At 38.3% G+C, this 13,580-nt stretch overlaps 1 protein-coding gene and 1 long non-coding RNA gene across 3 annotated transcripts in view; one reads left to right on the plus strand and one right to left on the minus strand.

The window, feature by feature from the left end:
- The window catches only part of LOC116148914 (uncharacterized), a 13,624-nt gene extending 4,041 nt beyond the window's left edge, over nt 1–9,583 (plus strand). Inside the window, exons 2-3 of one of the 2 annotated variants that reach the window (XR_004132502.2) lie at nt 9,061–9,174; nt 9,279–9,583. This is a non-coding gene — a long non-coding RNA (uncharacterized LOC116148914). Of the gene's footprint in view, nt 1–9,060 lie in introns of both variants that reach the window. The other variant, XR_010377043.1, reaches the window with a different exon arrangement.
- PKHD1L1 (PKHD1 like 1) overlaps nt 5,200–13,580 on the minus strand; it is a 134,044-nt gene continuing 125,663 nt past the window's right edge. The window contains exons 74-78 of the mRNA XM_010985141.3: nt 12,617–12,768; nt 12,079–12,225; nt 11,577–11,730; nt 7,985–8,209; nt 5,200–5,952 (exon numbers count right to left, since the gene is read on the minus strand). Of these exons, the coding sequence (XP_010983443.3) occupies nt 5,942–5,952; nt 7,985–8,209; nt 11,577–11,730; nt 12,079–12,225; nt 12,617–12,768 (689 nt within the window). The 3' untranslated portion in view covers nt 5,200–5,941. The remainder of the gene's footprint in view (nt 5,953–7,984; nt 8,210–11,576; nt 11,731–12,078; nt 12,226–12,616; nt 12,769–13,580) is intronic.

Below are 13,580 nucleotides of genomic sequence, written 5' to 3' on the forward strand. Positions count from 1 at the left end.
TAGGTTAATAATTCCTGCCTTGTGGATTTATTTTGCAAAGTAAATAACATAACATATGTGGAAATGTGTTGGAAACAAAGCGGTAAAATCGATGAAAGCTTTTAGGCGTACAGGTTTATCATCTTCAAGTCCATAGACTCTTCTTTTAGCTCACAACAAGGAATAGTGCTTCCAGGGAAAACAGAGGTGAATTTTCTGTCATCAGCAACCAGAAAGAGATCTATTTATTAGTAACACATTAGGGGGAAAGAAGAGGGAACACTCAGCTTTGAAACTATGCTTTGAGTACACCCCCCACCCCCACCCCACCTCTTTTGCTTCCTTTGCTTTAAAGACAGGGTAAAAGAGCAGCTGTTAGAACAAAAACGCCTGCAACGCTACCCTTTCCTCTCCATATTTTTTCTCAATACTCATGGTATATTTTTCTCATAATAGTATCTGTTGACAATTTTTGTCCATTTTTTCCTTCTCAGTGTCTATTATTTTAACAAGCCAGGATTATCATAACGATCTTCGATCCTCTAAATAAGCTCTGTACTTCACTGCATGATTAATAGAAATATTTTTCAAGCACGTACTTCTTCATGCTAACTCTCCTGTTCAAAATAGAGACTTGCTGTCCTCCATTAATTCAAATTCACTTAGGAGGATACGTGTCTTGATTGTTGCTTTTAATCTCTTTATTTCGAACTGCTGCTCTTGGATCCTTCTGTGACCACCTCTGGCCCTTTAAAATATTAGACACAGCAATTCTTGCTAAAGGCATTTGCCTGTGTATAATGTAATATCATACAGTGAAAATTACTCACCTCCTCACAATGGAATATATATTTCTTGCTTTAATTTTTATTTGAAATTAAATCCTTTATAAATGAGAACTAAATCTATGTTATAATCATGCTAGAAAATTTCAGTATAAAAAACTTAATTTGTTTATTTCTCTCTTCCTAGGGAGAACTTACATGTATAAACAATCATCTGCCTAAATATATAAATTAAAGAAAAGCCAAAGGAAAATACTCTTGCCATGTAGCCAGACACACTCATAAGTATCTTTCTCAAAAGGAGTTATTTTTTCTGCTCTTAGGCACTAAGCCTGTTACCATGGCTACCATAACTAGTGGTCTTTAACTGGGTGTGAATTTCAGACACTGTTATTTGAAATGTTAAGGCAGTAAGTCAGGATAAAGTACAATTTCTATACTATTTTGGTAGGATTTCTTTATGTCAAAAATCTTTTAGAGGAAAAGTTTCATCATGCTGTCTATTCATTTGTTTAATTAAACAATTTACTCAACACTTAACCATGGGCACGGTGTGTGCTAGGTATGTTACAGGAATCAAAAGAACACATGGCCCTTAACCTAAATGTATTTCTCTGATAAAATCAGCTTATTATGAGTAAACAGAATTCCTGGAAGAACAGTTTTTCCTGAGGAGCCTTTTAATTTTAGCATGATCTGATCACAATAACTGGAGTAGTATATCAGAGCCAGCAAGTAATGTGGCTTGTAGCTGGTCAGACTGCCCACAAGTATTCAAATACGTACTATAACCCCGAGAGCATGCCCCTTCCTTTTTGGTCTTACGCATTGTGTCTGTAGCTACTCCCTGGGGAGGTGAATTTGGGGGAATAAGTCTCTATGTTTCTCTCACTGGAGATTGGACACTTCTTGCCAGCTGGTGCCAGCCCAAGGAAGCTGAAAATGCCCACTGATGAGCATGGTTTGCCCCTCCAACTGTTTCAGATGCATTTCCTAAACCAAATACACCATGGGTTCAGCTCAAGGTTTAAGCATCTCTGCTTTGGAGTATACAGGTAATAACTTCAAAGATGTATGTAGTATTTAAAACTCTTTCCTTGCTCTGGCACTGTCTCTGCCCACCTTCCCCCGTAGGAAGGATGAATTCCCTATTGTCTTGTTCCTCTCACATTTTGTCACCTAGACATCTGATAAAACCAGGAGATAGATAGCTAGGAATAGGACTCTGGCCAAGTAGTAGTGAAACCCTGAAAGAGCAAGGGCTGATGCTGTCACTAGCCCAGACTCCTTTCTGCTGAGTTTTCTCCACCCTCCCCAAAGTGGCTGGCTTTGTCCTCCTGGTCCAAGAAGGCATCTTGTTCCATGTAGCAGGAGAAACAGGAATGGATGAAGAAAGGGCACAGGGATGCCTAACAGCCATCTTTCAAGGAAAGTTCCTAGAATATGCCACAAGATTATTTGTTTTTATAACTCACTGCACACAAGTTGATCACTCCTCACTGCACTCACTGCTGAGAGATAGTCTTTGTTCTAGGTGGCCCTGTGCCCAGCAAATGATTCTAATAGTTAACACTCACATGGTGTTTATTACATGTGAGGCACTGCTCTGGTGTAATAAGAAGCCTAATGGTTTATTGGGCCAGCAATCGACATAATATAGGTAATATTATGGTCAGAAAAATAACAGGAGTGGCTCCCTTTTACTGAGGACTTACCACTTGTTGGGCACTGGGTTAGGTGTCTTATATATGATATCACTGGTCCTCAAATACCACACTACAAGGTAGATATTTTCTGCATTTTATAGGTGAAGAAACTGAAAATAGAGGAGAGACTAAGAACTTGCCTGAGGGCATAGAGATGGTAAAGTATAAACCTAGAATTTGAACAGGAATTTGGACATAAATGTGTTTTTCTAAAAATCTCTCTTCACAGTGAAACATTTTCTACTGCTTGGGGAAGAGTGGGAGGCAGTTAAATGTTGAAACTGGGCTGTGGAGTTAGATTTGAATCCCAGTTTTACTCGTAAAAGCTCTGAGAACTGGGGGTTTAAGTTCATCTTTTTAGTTTTGTTTCCTCATCTGGAAAAGGGGATAATAAATTCATAGCATAAATGTAAGGAAAAGAATTCACATAGAACATTCAGTGTAGTCTCTGGCACTTAGTAAGGATGGGTAAATCTTTATTATTAGTAGTAGTAATAGTAGTAGCAGTAGTAGTATTTTAGATAGTACTCTAGATAAAATGGAGAAAAGGTAAAAGTAGATGTCTCATCTAGAAATCATTGCAATCATCATAAAATGATAGCGCTTAGAAAAGAGCAGAGATAGCAGTACAAGATATAAATGTTTCACTTATTACCAGAAATACAGAAGATATTCTTATTACCTCCTTATCCTCTGTCTTTTACGTTGACCAAAATGGGAACATTATATTTACTTTATTCACTTTATGAATTTTTCAGATTCTGGAGAAACAGTACTAATACACAAAGTATTTTTTAATGACCTGCTCAACAGCTAAACAGCCATTTCTTACATTAAAAAGTATTTTAAAAAATTTAAACATGAATTTCTAAGGCAGGATTTTTCAAAGAAACATTATTTTTTTAAAAAGTGGCTAGTTTATGAATGAAGGCTATGTGAAGCCATATTGTTCATGGATTTTTAACAACTAGGTATTTTAAAAAGTAGCAAAGTTCTAATTTATCTGGCATAAATAATTATGGGTATGTACTATAATAACTTCAGAAAAATATAATAACTTTAGAAAAGAGCAGATAGCCAAAAACCTAGAGAAGTTAAATCAGGAACTTTTTAACAAAGTCTGTGGCTAAGAAGCAAATTTTTAGAAATTCCTGTTAGAAATTCAAGTGACTTGTATTAGTGAAACTCAGTCCCCCAAAACTCAGTTCCCCTGCCGAGTTTATAGTTAATCTCTCTCCAAAACTTTATTCCCTCTCTCGCCCCACCCCTATGCCCCTCAGGACTGAGAAGTATCAAAGAAAAGAGGGGACTGAAACCAAGCAGGACCCTTTTAAAGGAGGTAGTTTGAAAGAGTAGAAGATTCGAGGAGGATGTCTGGAGAGCAGTTCTTTGGAGATGGCTCTTCTGGGAGGCTCTCTTACAAAGGGGAAGGAGTGAAGGTACCAGCTCCTAACGCCAGGAGTCAGGAGGAAAGGACTGGATTTAGGCCCCATGGAAAGCTTAATAGGTGTTCCCTGGGGTTTGGGGCATATAATGGGTCGAGCACTGATACTTGATTAGACTTCCGTCAGTTAGTGCTTGAGCCTACTTTTAAGTTTTGTATCTTTGGTTAGAACCTCCCTTTACAATTTGTCCTAGCCCAAACTTCTGTTTTAATAATCTGGTTAAAACTGCATCCCTGGGACCTACAGAGTAAATCTAAGCAGCACAGAAAATGGCAGTTTTCCCCACCCTACCCCATCCACCCCACCCCCCAGCTTTGCCTCTTGCTTTTCCTCTGATCGTGTTTGGAGCTCAGGTAGCACCAGACTGCCTGCTGATTTCCCCATGCTCCATTCATCCACTGCAGAGTGAGTCTGCATCTACTAGTCCCAGATACTTTGTAAGATGGCAGGAAAAATGTTGAGTAAGGAAAAGCCTCATGTCTTCAAGGAACTCTACCTAGTGGTGTTTTAGCCTTTGTTTTTGCCACATCTTCTATCAGGACACTCTTCCTTGGCTAATCTCATGCTTTATTCCTCAACACTCATCTCAGAACCATCTTCTTCTGGAAGCTGTCCCTCATCCATCTCCATCCACACAGGATGCCCTCTCCCCCAGCCAAGTGCCCCTCCTCTAAGCCCCTCTGGCACCGTCTGTCCCTCTCACGTGGCATGTTGTATCTTTGTGTAACACCTTTCCCACACTGTTTTCCCAACTACCGTGTGAACTCATGGATGGCAGAAATGGGATCTTATTCCTTGCACTCTTCTCACTAGAATGCCTGGTATCCAATAAATGGTAAATAGATGTCGATTTGACCGAATGAAATGCCACAAATATACAAAGATATTTGGATTTACTACATGGTAAATGTTAATAATTTTTCTCTTAAGTAAGATTAACAATGACTTGGGGTGAATATACTAGGAAATGGTATATAGAAGCAGCAGCTCTGGGTTTCGTTGGATTCTCTCAGCTGTTCCAAATGTGTCCTGAGTGTCACGTGCTAGAAGGTAACTCCTGTGAGTGCCAACTCTACTTGCTCTGAACATGGCCACAAAGTGTTTATTGGGTTTATTCCTCTAAATTAAGCATTTCATTTAGAATTTTCTGAGTAAAAAGTGCAATTTTTACAGCATGAGAGCTTTTGGTTAATGTAGCTATGTTAATTTGTGGCTTTTTTTGCATTCCCTAATTTTTTCCTCTTGAAAATAAGTATCTCTTCTGGTGTACCCTTGGGCTACAGGAGGTCACACTCTTAGAAGTGACAGTTGTGAGTGGGAAGGAGGAGGAAGCAGAGGAGTTTGGACTTGTTCCGGGAACACCAAGAAGACTCTTTCTGGCCAGGATTGGCATGCCCAGAAATCTAAGATAATCTAGAATTCCTGTGGATCTGAAAAACAGCAATTTAGTCTCAAAAAAAGGTCTGAAAGAATCTCATTTCTTCAAAACCCTTACAAATTAAAATGGCTTACATCATTGGAAATCAGAGCCTTATGACTGGATAGAGAAAACCAGATTCCCCTAGTACACACAACAATTCAAAATGCTTTCAATCTGATCTAAAGAAGTTAAGTCAAAACTAGACCAGATCTTCTACACTGGAATTTGACAGAACATTGTAAAACGACTATACCTCAACAACAACAAAAAAAACAACTAGACCAGATCTTTCAACTACTTAAAGAATTTTATGATTTGTTGATTCAGCAACTTGGAGGTGGTATATCTGCTCACAAATCAAAGATTTCTAAAAATTTTTTAAGCGAAATAAGAACATACAAACATAAGGAATCAAAAGAAAATTATATTTTGAAGAAATATGATTTGTGATTAAAGCTAATTAATTAGTGCATTTTACATATTACAAAAATATTTTTAGCATATTTTCTTGACAATGCTGTAGACTTTTTCTTGTTGTGCAACAAAATAGCTCTTAAATAAGCAGTTCTTATATTCGTGTTTCAACCTGTTCTTCACAACAGTACTTCAGTTGCTTCCTGAAAAGCAAAAACAATACAAATATTTTTTAAGTAGCAGTAACAGTGTGATTTACAATATGTTTTATTAATTTTAACTTTTCTAATATCTTATGGCATGACTAATATGGCAAAAGTAGTATGTAAAAATGAGTATTTCAAAGTTTACCACTTTAATGTTAGCATCAATAATGTACCCTTGTGGAGCTGTGGAAAAAGAATTGTGGTGCTTATACGTTGTATTTTTCACATTCAAGTTTTGTCATTTTATTTAGTGGAACTTCATGACTCTTAGAAGTGAAATACTGTAATTCAGAATGCAAAGTTATAAAAAATTGATTTTCATTTCATTAAAGACTGCTATGGTCTGAATATGTTCCACCTCAAATTCATATGTTTTAAAACCTAACGTCCAATTTGATGCTATTAGGAGGTAGGGCCTTTGATAGATGCTTAGGTCCTGAGGGTGCAGCCCTCATGAATGGGATTAGTGTTCTCATAAAAGAGTCCCCTCAGAACTCCCCAGCCCTTCCACCATCGGAGGATACTGTGGGAAGTCTGCAACCCAGAAGGGGGCCCTCATTTGATCATGCTGGCACCTGGATCTCAGACTTCCAGCCTCTAGAATTGTAAGAAATAAATTTCTGCTGCTTTAAGCCACCCAATCTGTGATATTTTGTTATAGCATCCTGAAAGAACTAAGACTATAGTGTCTACCTTATGTCTTAATTGAAGAATTATAGTTTATTTAGTAGCAAAGGAGAAGCTGGTGATTAACTTTTTAATCTGGAAAACAGTCCTAAAAAGACACCAGGAACAATATTATTTACTAATGACTTGAAAATAGAATTTTCTGAATTTTGTAAAATCCCTAAGTTGTCAAGTACAAGCAGGAGGAAAGTTGGTGAAGATAATTAGGAAAAAATGCATTTAATGAGGAGACACAAAATGTACAAATATATAATAAGCACTACTTATACCTTATATTTTAATGCTTCTGAGAAGAAACAAATGAACTGAAGCAATCATGCTATCATGCTATTATAAAATAGACAAGTTTTACTTCTGTTAGAATTGTGGAGACAAGAAAACTGGCATTAAAATACAATAACTTTTGTGCTGGTCTTTATCTTTTATCCCTCAGCTCCAAACCCTTCCTGCCCTATTATAGCTGTACGAAGCCAGGGCTGGGTTTCTTGAAACCATGCTTCTCCCTTGACAGCTGGCTTCGAATTAGTTTCTACCATCAGGAGGGAGGAAAGGATTATTTCTTCCTGAAGCCCCGGCCTCCAGTATGTTCTGCTACTCCCAGAACCATCCTTATTATTTCCCTTCATCCTGATCTTATTCATATTTAACTTTAAAATCTAGTCTTGGCTTTTACTACTGAAATACTGGTGTCCTTTTAAATTATTACCCCATCTCAGATTCACAGCGTCTTGTGGCCACAGTGATGGGTTCAGGAAAGGGCAGGCAGCCCCAGCCAATGACAGCTCTGGGATGTTTGCCGGCAGTGTTGGGAAAGAGGTTTGCTCTTTCTGCATTAGCTGCTGAGCCGGCAGAATGTGAAAACGAAGTTGCTGGAGGTACCTGTACGGTGAGGGTTGGTGGTGTTGGCAGAGAGTCAGCCTGGGAGTAAACCTATCACTGAGAAGAATGGAGCCGAGAGATGAGAGAGAAAGGTTCTGGATGCCATCATTTGAGTCCTTGGTTCTCGCCGTGGCAGAAATCAGACTACTTCTAGACTTCTCTGTTAAGCGAGTTCGCTTCATTTCCTAAACCAGTTGGAGCTGAGCTTCCGACCCTGGTAACTGAAACAGTCCTAACGTAACCTGCATTTCTCATTCCCCACAATCTTAAATGCCATCATATAATGTGAGTAACATTCCCGTAGGGTGGTCTTGTCTCTACCACTGAAGCCACTTTCTCAACGGCTGATTCGATTCTGCGTCTTCGTGTCCGCGGCGGGGCCATGCCGTGCACTCAGTCTTTACTAAACATTTTCTGGTACCTAAGTACGTGAAGAGAAACAGAAAAAGTGAACTCTGCTTACCTGGAGTTACGTTCAAAATCAAAACTGCAGTCGTAAATATTTCCGAGAGCAGCAGCCGTCCCATCAGACAGCTCCCTACGGTGGTCACCATCTGGGCGGCTGTGCCCACGGCGGGCGCTTTGCTGTAGCCGCCGCCGCCGGAGACAGAGTGTGCGGCGAGGCTGAAGGCCCTGGACTCCGCCCGAACCGTGTCATCCAGGACAAATTCAATCTTTAAATTTTTTCCTGAGGGGGGAAAAATCATCATAGTATTTGACTTCCTTTTATTATTTGCTTTCATACTCTCCCACTTGGGTTTTCATTGACTTTGAATTACTATATAATCCCTAACGAAATAATTTTGGAAATTGAGTCAAATGGATGAGTTTAAGCATAAACAAGTGTAGAGAGGGTCTCAGAGTTAGAAGAGTATGGGTAGGGGGACTCTGGGTAGACTTACTTTCTGTAGCATCAGTACCTGTTCCTTAGGGGTCCTTTCCCAGTGCCCAGGACTGGAGAGAGGCTGTTTGAAATGAGGGACAGTAGGGGAGCGAGGGGAGGGTGCTGAGCGTCTGTCTGATCCCCATGCACTGGACGGAGGAGTGAAGAAGCCTCACTTGGGGGAAGTAGGGGTAGATATTGAGCTTTTTATTTTGAAAAATTTCAAACATAAAGAAGAGTTGGAAGAAGAGTACCACACACACCCATGTGCCCTCCATGTAGATTCAACCATTTTTAACTGTTTTCCACATTTGCTTTAAGTCATTTGCTACTTTTGTATTGCAAGATTGTGAACCCTCTCTTTCTTTTTCTCCAAGGTAGACAAGCTTCAAGAAACACTTGTTAGATATATTTAGAGTTTGGAACTTAAAGGACTCATCTTAAGCAGTGTGTTAAATCCTCCCACAGTTTGTGAACATCAGATAACCAACATTATTTTCCTTCATGTAATTTATTCTTGGACTACTGCTGTCAATAGTAGTGGTGACCACACAGAGCAGAGTGTGCAATACTTGTAGAATTCTAAAGTTTTCATCCGTTTTTTTCTATTATCTTTTTTAAAAAATCATTTATGTTTTTGTTCTTTTCTTTTTCAGAAGAGAATCTACTGACCACATTGTGCTTCCTATAGCAATGCATCCTGTAACCTTTGAGACGGAAGGACATTGTACTACAGAATATTCTGCCACTGATACAATTCATGACAATAAGTGCTCCCTTTTTTCAGTTTGAAAAAAAAAATGAATGTATTTTTTCTTAATGGTTTTGATGTGTAAAGAATTTAGATTTTTTTGTTTTGTTTTTTCTCCTGCAGTATTGTGAAGACTCCCAAGCTAGGCTAGTGGAGAGGCCACTCCCTGGGGGCGGAGTGAAGAACTCAGCCGAAATCCAAGATCAAAACCTCCATGACATGGCTCCAATCAAGCTATCCCAGCGAAGGCCCCCACATCACGGAGCAGAGATAAGAATCCCAGATTCCTAACCCACACTATTGTGAGCAAATTAAATGGTGACTGTTTTAAGCCATTTGATATGGGGCCAGTATGCTGTGTAGCAACAGAAACTGAGACAAGCACTATATATCACACAGGTTGCTAAATAAACATGTCCCAAATGTTATTATTCAGCAGTAATATTTCTCCAGATTGTTCAAAAGATGCAGCCTCAACTGTTTACTTTCTTCTTCCACTTTTTTTTTAACCTAATTCTCACATCCTCGTTTTCTGTGTTAGAAACTACAGCCCACACCTCCTCTGCCCTGGTGGCCCCTGCTTTGCTCTTTGTGGAGCTGTGAGAAGAAGAGGGGGTGGGGCCACGCTGTGGCTACAGTCTAATATGCAGGGGGACTGCTCACAGTTACTAACAGGGTGGGGTACCTACTAGAAAGTGTTACAAGGAGGATGCTTTATTAATTTTCTTATATATTCTGTTATTAAAGTTTTTTAAACTACAAACTGACTAACTGATCTAAAAATAATGAAGCGATGACAATACTTGACCTTCCTTACTATACACAACCAGGGAACTGAAACCCTCCACTTGATGAAAAAAAAGAAAGCAAGGCAGAAAGCTAGAAAGAAGGAAGGAAGGAAGGTATCAGAATCAATGACACTTCTCTGTAGCAGGTCAGATAAATACTCTGAGGGAAGCTTTGAACTCTGAAAGAAAATTTACTGGATAAAAGAAGAGTGCTATTTTGTTATCACAAAAATGTTGAAACCTACATTACTGCTTCAGCACCTCAGTGATCCTGGTTACTGTGGAACAAGGCATTTGGAAGTGGTAGTCTGCAGACCATGATCCTCAGGTTGGGTCTTTGCCACTGGGCATCTCCTGAGTCCATCTTCTTGGAGAGGTGGGCAACCTTCTTTCAGGCAGGGTTCTTGTCAGGTGCCTTATTTCCCACAAAAAGGTCCCAATCCTACCACTATTTAACCTGATTATTGAAGAATCTGGCACTGCCCTTAACCACCAAGTGTATAGGCCACTCCATGTACTTGTCCCAGAGCACAATATTGAACTCAGTACCACTGGATTCTCATTGAGCTCTAGGGTGAGATATCGCTGCTCAGTAGGCAGATCAAACTTACCTGGTGCAAGGCATCATCAAAGCATAAGGAACATAAAACAAGGAAAAAATTCTTTTGGAATAATTTTATCTTTTGATATTTAGTTATATGAAAAAAAAAAGACTACTGTTAGAATTTCTTTTACTTCTTTTACTCTTTATTTTTGCTTTTATTCTGACCTTTAGTGTGTGTGTTTGAAATAACAGTGGTGAGGAGAGTGGAGTGCTGCCACTGTAAAACTTTTTTAGGAGTCAGGGCCTACAAAGGTCTTAAATGAGCCCAGGTTGAGGTAAGCAGATTAACAGAGGCCTGTATCAAGTACATGAAATCTATTTCATCCTTTTCAACACTGAACAATCTATTATTAATAGAGACTTGTTTTTTGGACATACCATTTTTGCCTTGGTAGAAAGGCTTTTACCAATTGGAGTTATGCCATCAACCCACATGGAGATAACACAAGAAACCTCACTGTGGAAGTTATCACTGCATTACTGAAACCATGCTGGAGGTATCAGGAGTATACTTCATGAGACCTCATACGAGACATCTGTTTTGATCTCAGAGCAAGTTGTAATTCTCCACAGCAACTGGTTTACCTGACGGGCACAGTGAATCATGATAACGCTCACGTGTTCCCCTCTGCATTGGCTTTCAGAAAGACCAGAACCAACTTTCCAGCTCAACTCTGAACTCCTGCATGGCCCATTAAAATTATACGACACTATCTCATCCTTTTTTTTCTTGAATTTGAAAAATTTACATATTAAGTTTTCTTATTATAATTGTAATACATGGTGAGAAAATTTAGAAAAATACACACAAAGAAAATATGAATCATGATATAATTTTGATGTACAACCTCAAATTACCTGTTTTAATTCCCTTAATTGCTTATTTGATTTTTCACTTTGTTTTACATATTAAATGTATTTTTGGAAGCTAGACATTCTGATTTCTGTAATTTATCTTTTCATTGAAAGAGAATTATAATTGTCCCTGTTTATGGGCCTATATATGAGGATCCAAAATAGTACACTCACCTGTTCTAAGAAGAGTAAGATCTGTATAGTTGGCCCAACAGCCACTAAATGGAACTGTTGTATTTCCACTAAGACCACTGATTTGGTTGTTATTGGAGTCCTTTAGTACAGCCTTCAAAGTCAGTGAAGTAATCTCGACTGATACACAATTACCCTAAGAGAAAAACAGTAGAGAATTATAACAATTGTCCTGTTCCCATGCTTTTTTTTTTCCTTTAAAGATATATGGAACTTTATTTTTTAATGCCTCATGTCAAATTTTTAGTCTGCAGAAGCTCCTTTTCCTACACAAAGAGTTCAAAATATGGGCAGCCGAGTAAAGTCATTGAAACGGAACATTTTTAAAACAGGAAAAGATGAGGTCCATGGATACCAGTCCAAATTCTAAGAGGCAGTGCCATCCTCAGGTTGCCAGGGTACCAGGATTAGTGAAGTTGGGTTCACCCTCCAAAGTTTATCGCTTAACTCTTTCACTTAGATAAATGTTTGAGTTATAACTTACATTGGAATCTACTGCCTTTACTGAAGGCTGCTGAGAAAATGGCTGTCCTGGCTGTGTTGCTGCCGGCTGAGTGATCACTGACAGCGAGGACACAAAGGCCACATGATGAACGGGAAATGCAAGCCTTTCAACCGGTTGGGCAGTCACCTGAAAATGGTCGTGAGGGAGGAAGTGATTTTCACAAAATAAACTACATTCAGTAGCAAACTCATCTTAGCCAGGCTAAGTGTAATATGCACTGTTTATTTTAAAACATGTTCAAAACGTGAGGTCAATATTATTTCAATATTCCTCTAGAGCAAAAGCATTGTTATAAATATTTGAAGCAAAGCACATTTTATACCAATACATAATTTTTTAGAAGATATACTCCTTTTTCAACTACTTTATCATTTTAGTAATACTGTAAAAAATAGCCAACAATAAATTAGAAAGACTGCCCTCTAAATTATTGTATTGAAATAGAAAAACAGTTAAAATAAGAAGCAAGCAATATTTTAAATAGCCACAATGCATTTTTCCAGTAGCACTTTCTTACCTTAATCCAGCCAGAATCACTTGGACTGGGAATAGGATTAGTAATAGACATGGAAGAGATATTAAATCCAAGGATACTACAGGTTTTTCCTAAAATTACAGCTTGTCCAAGAGAATCAGCAATTTTCTGGAGTTCAGATAATTGCATCTGACCTATGAGGAAACAGTGTTGTGACATGTGGATTATAAGAATATGGAATAGTGAGAATATTTCACTTTAGTTTTTGTTTGTGTCGCTACATCCACATTATAGAATTCTACAGCTTTCAAACTGTACATGAGCTAAACAGGACAAAGTCATCTTAAGGAGGTCAGGAATATTAAGTACTCAGTATAATATGTTTTTAAAGTTGGAATTTAAGAAAAAAAAACAAAGGTATATAAAATAGAGACAAGAAAAATGAATGAGAGCATAGTGGGAGAAATTTGTCTCTTAATTTAATAATCTCCCATGTCATTCTTTGTTTAGAAGTGAAGCACTATTATGCATGTCTATTATGGCACACCATTTTGAAAAAATAGAGTGTTAATTATGGAATGGAAAGATAATTAGCATCATCGAATTTACAGTGTGGATTCATCAGTTGCTAACATTATCATTAAATTACTAACCCCAAATTATTACTTCCTCTGGACATTGACAATGTGCACAGTTAATTTTAACACCATAGGCAGTTTCTGTTCCCTTTTCTTAGCCTGGCAGGTTCCTGAAACCTACTGCCCCAAAAGGCTCCTTACCTTAAGATGTGGCTCTCCATACACTGTACTCCTTTTGTCTGAAGCCTGGAACTTTTTCTTGAACCCTTCTTCTACTTCACCTCTCCCCCACACCATAAAAATCAATTCTCAATTTCTTTTTAAAAAATAATTGATTTTATTTATAATTTTTTTTTCTTTTAGATTTTTTTGAGGGAGGAGGTAATTAGGTTTATTTATTTTTTAATGGAGGTACTGGGGATTGAACC

Source organism: Camelus dromedarius, chromosome 20 (genome assembly GCF_036321535.1).
Source record: "Camelus dromedarius isolate mCamDro1 chromosome 20, mCamDro1.pat, whole genome shotgun sequence".
Taxonomy (NCBI): Eukaryota; Metazoa; Chordata; class Mammalia; order Artiodactyla; family Camelidae; genus Camelus; species Camelus dromedarius.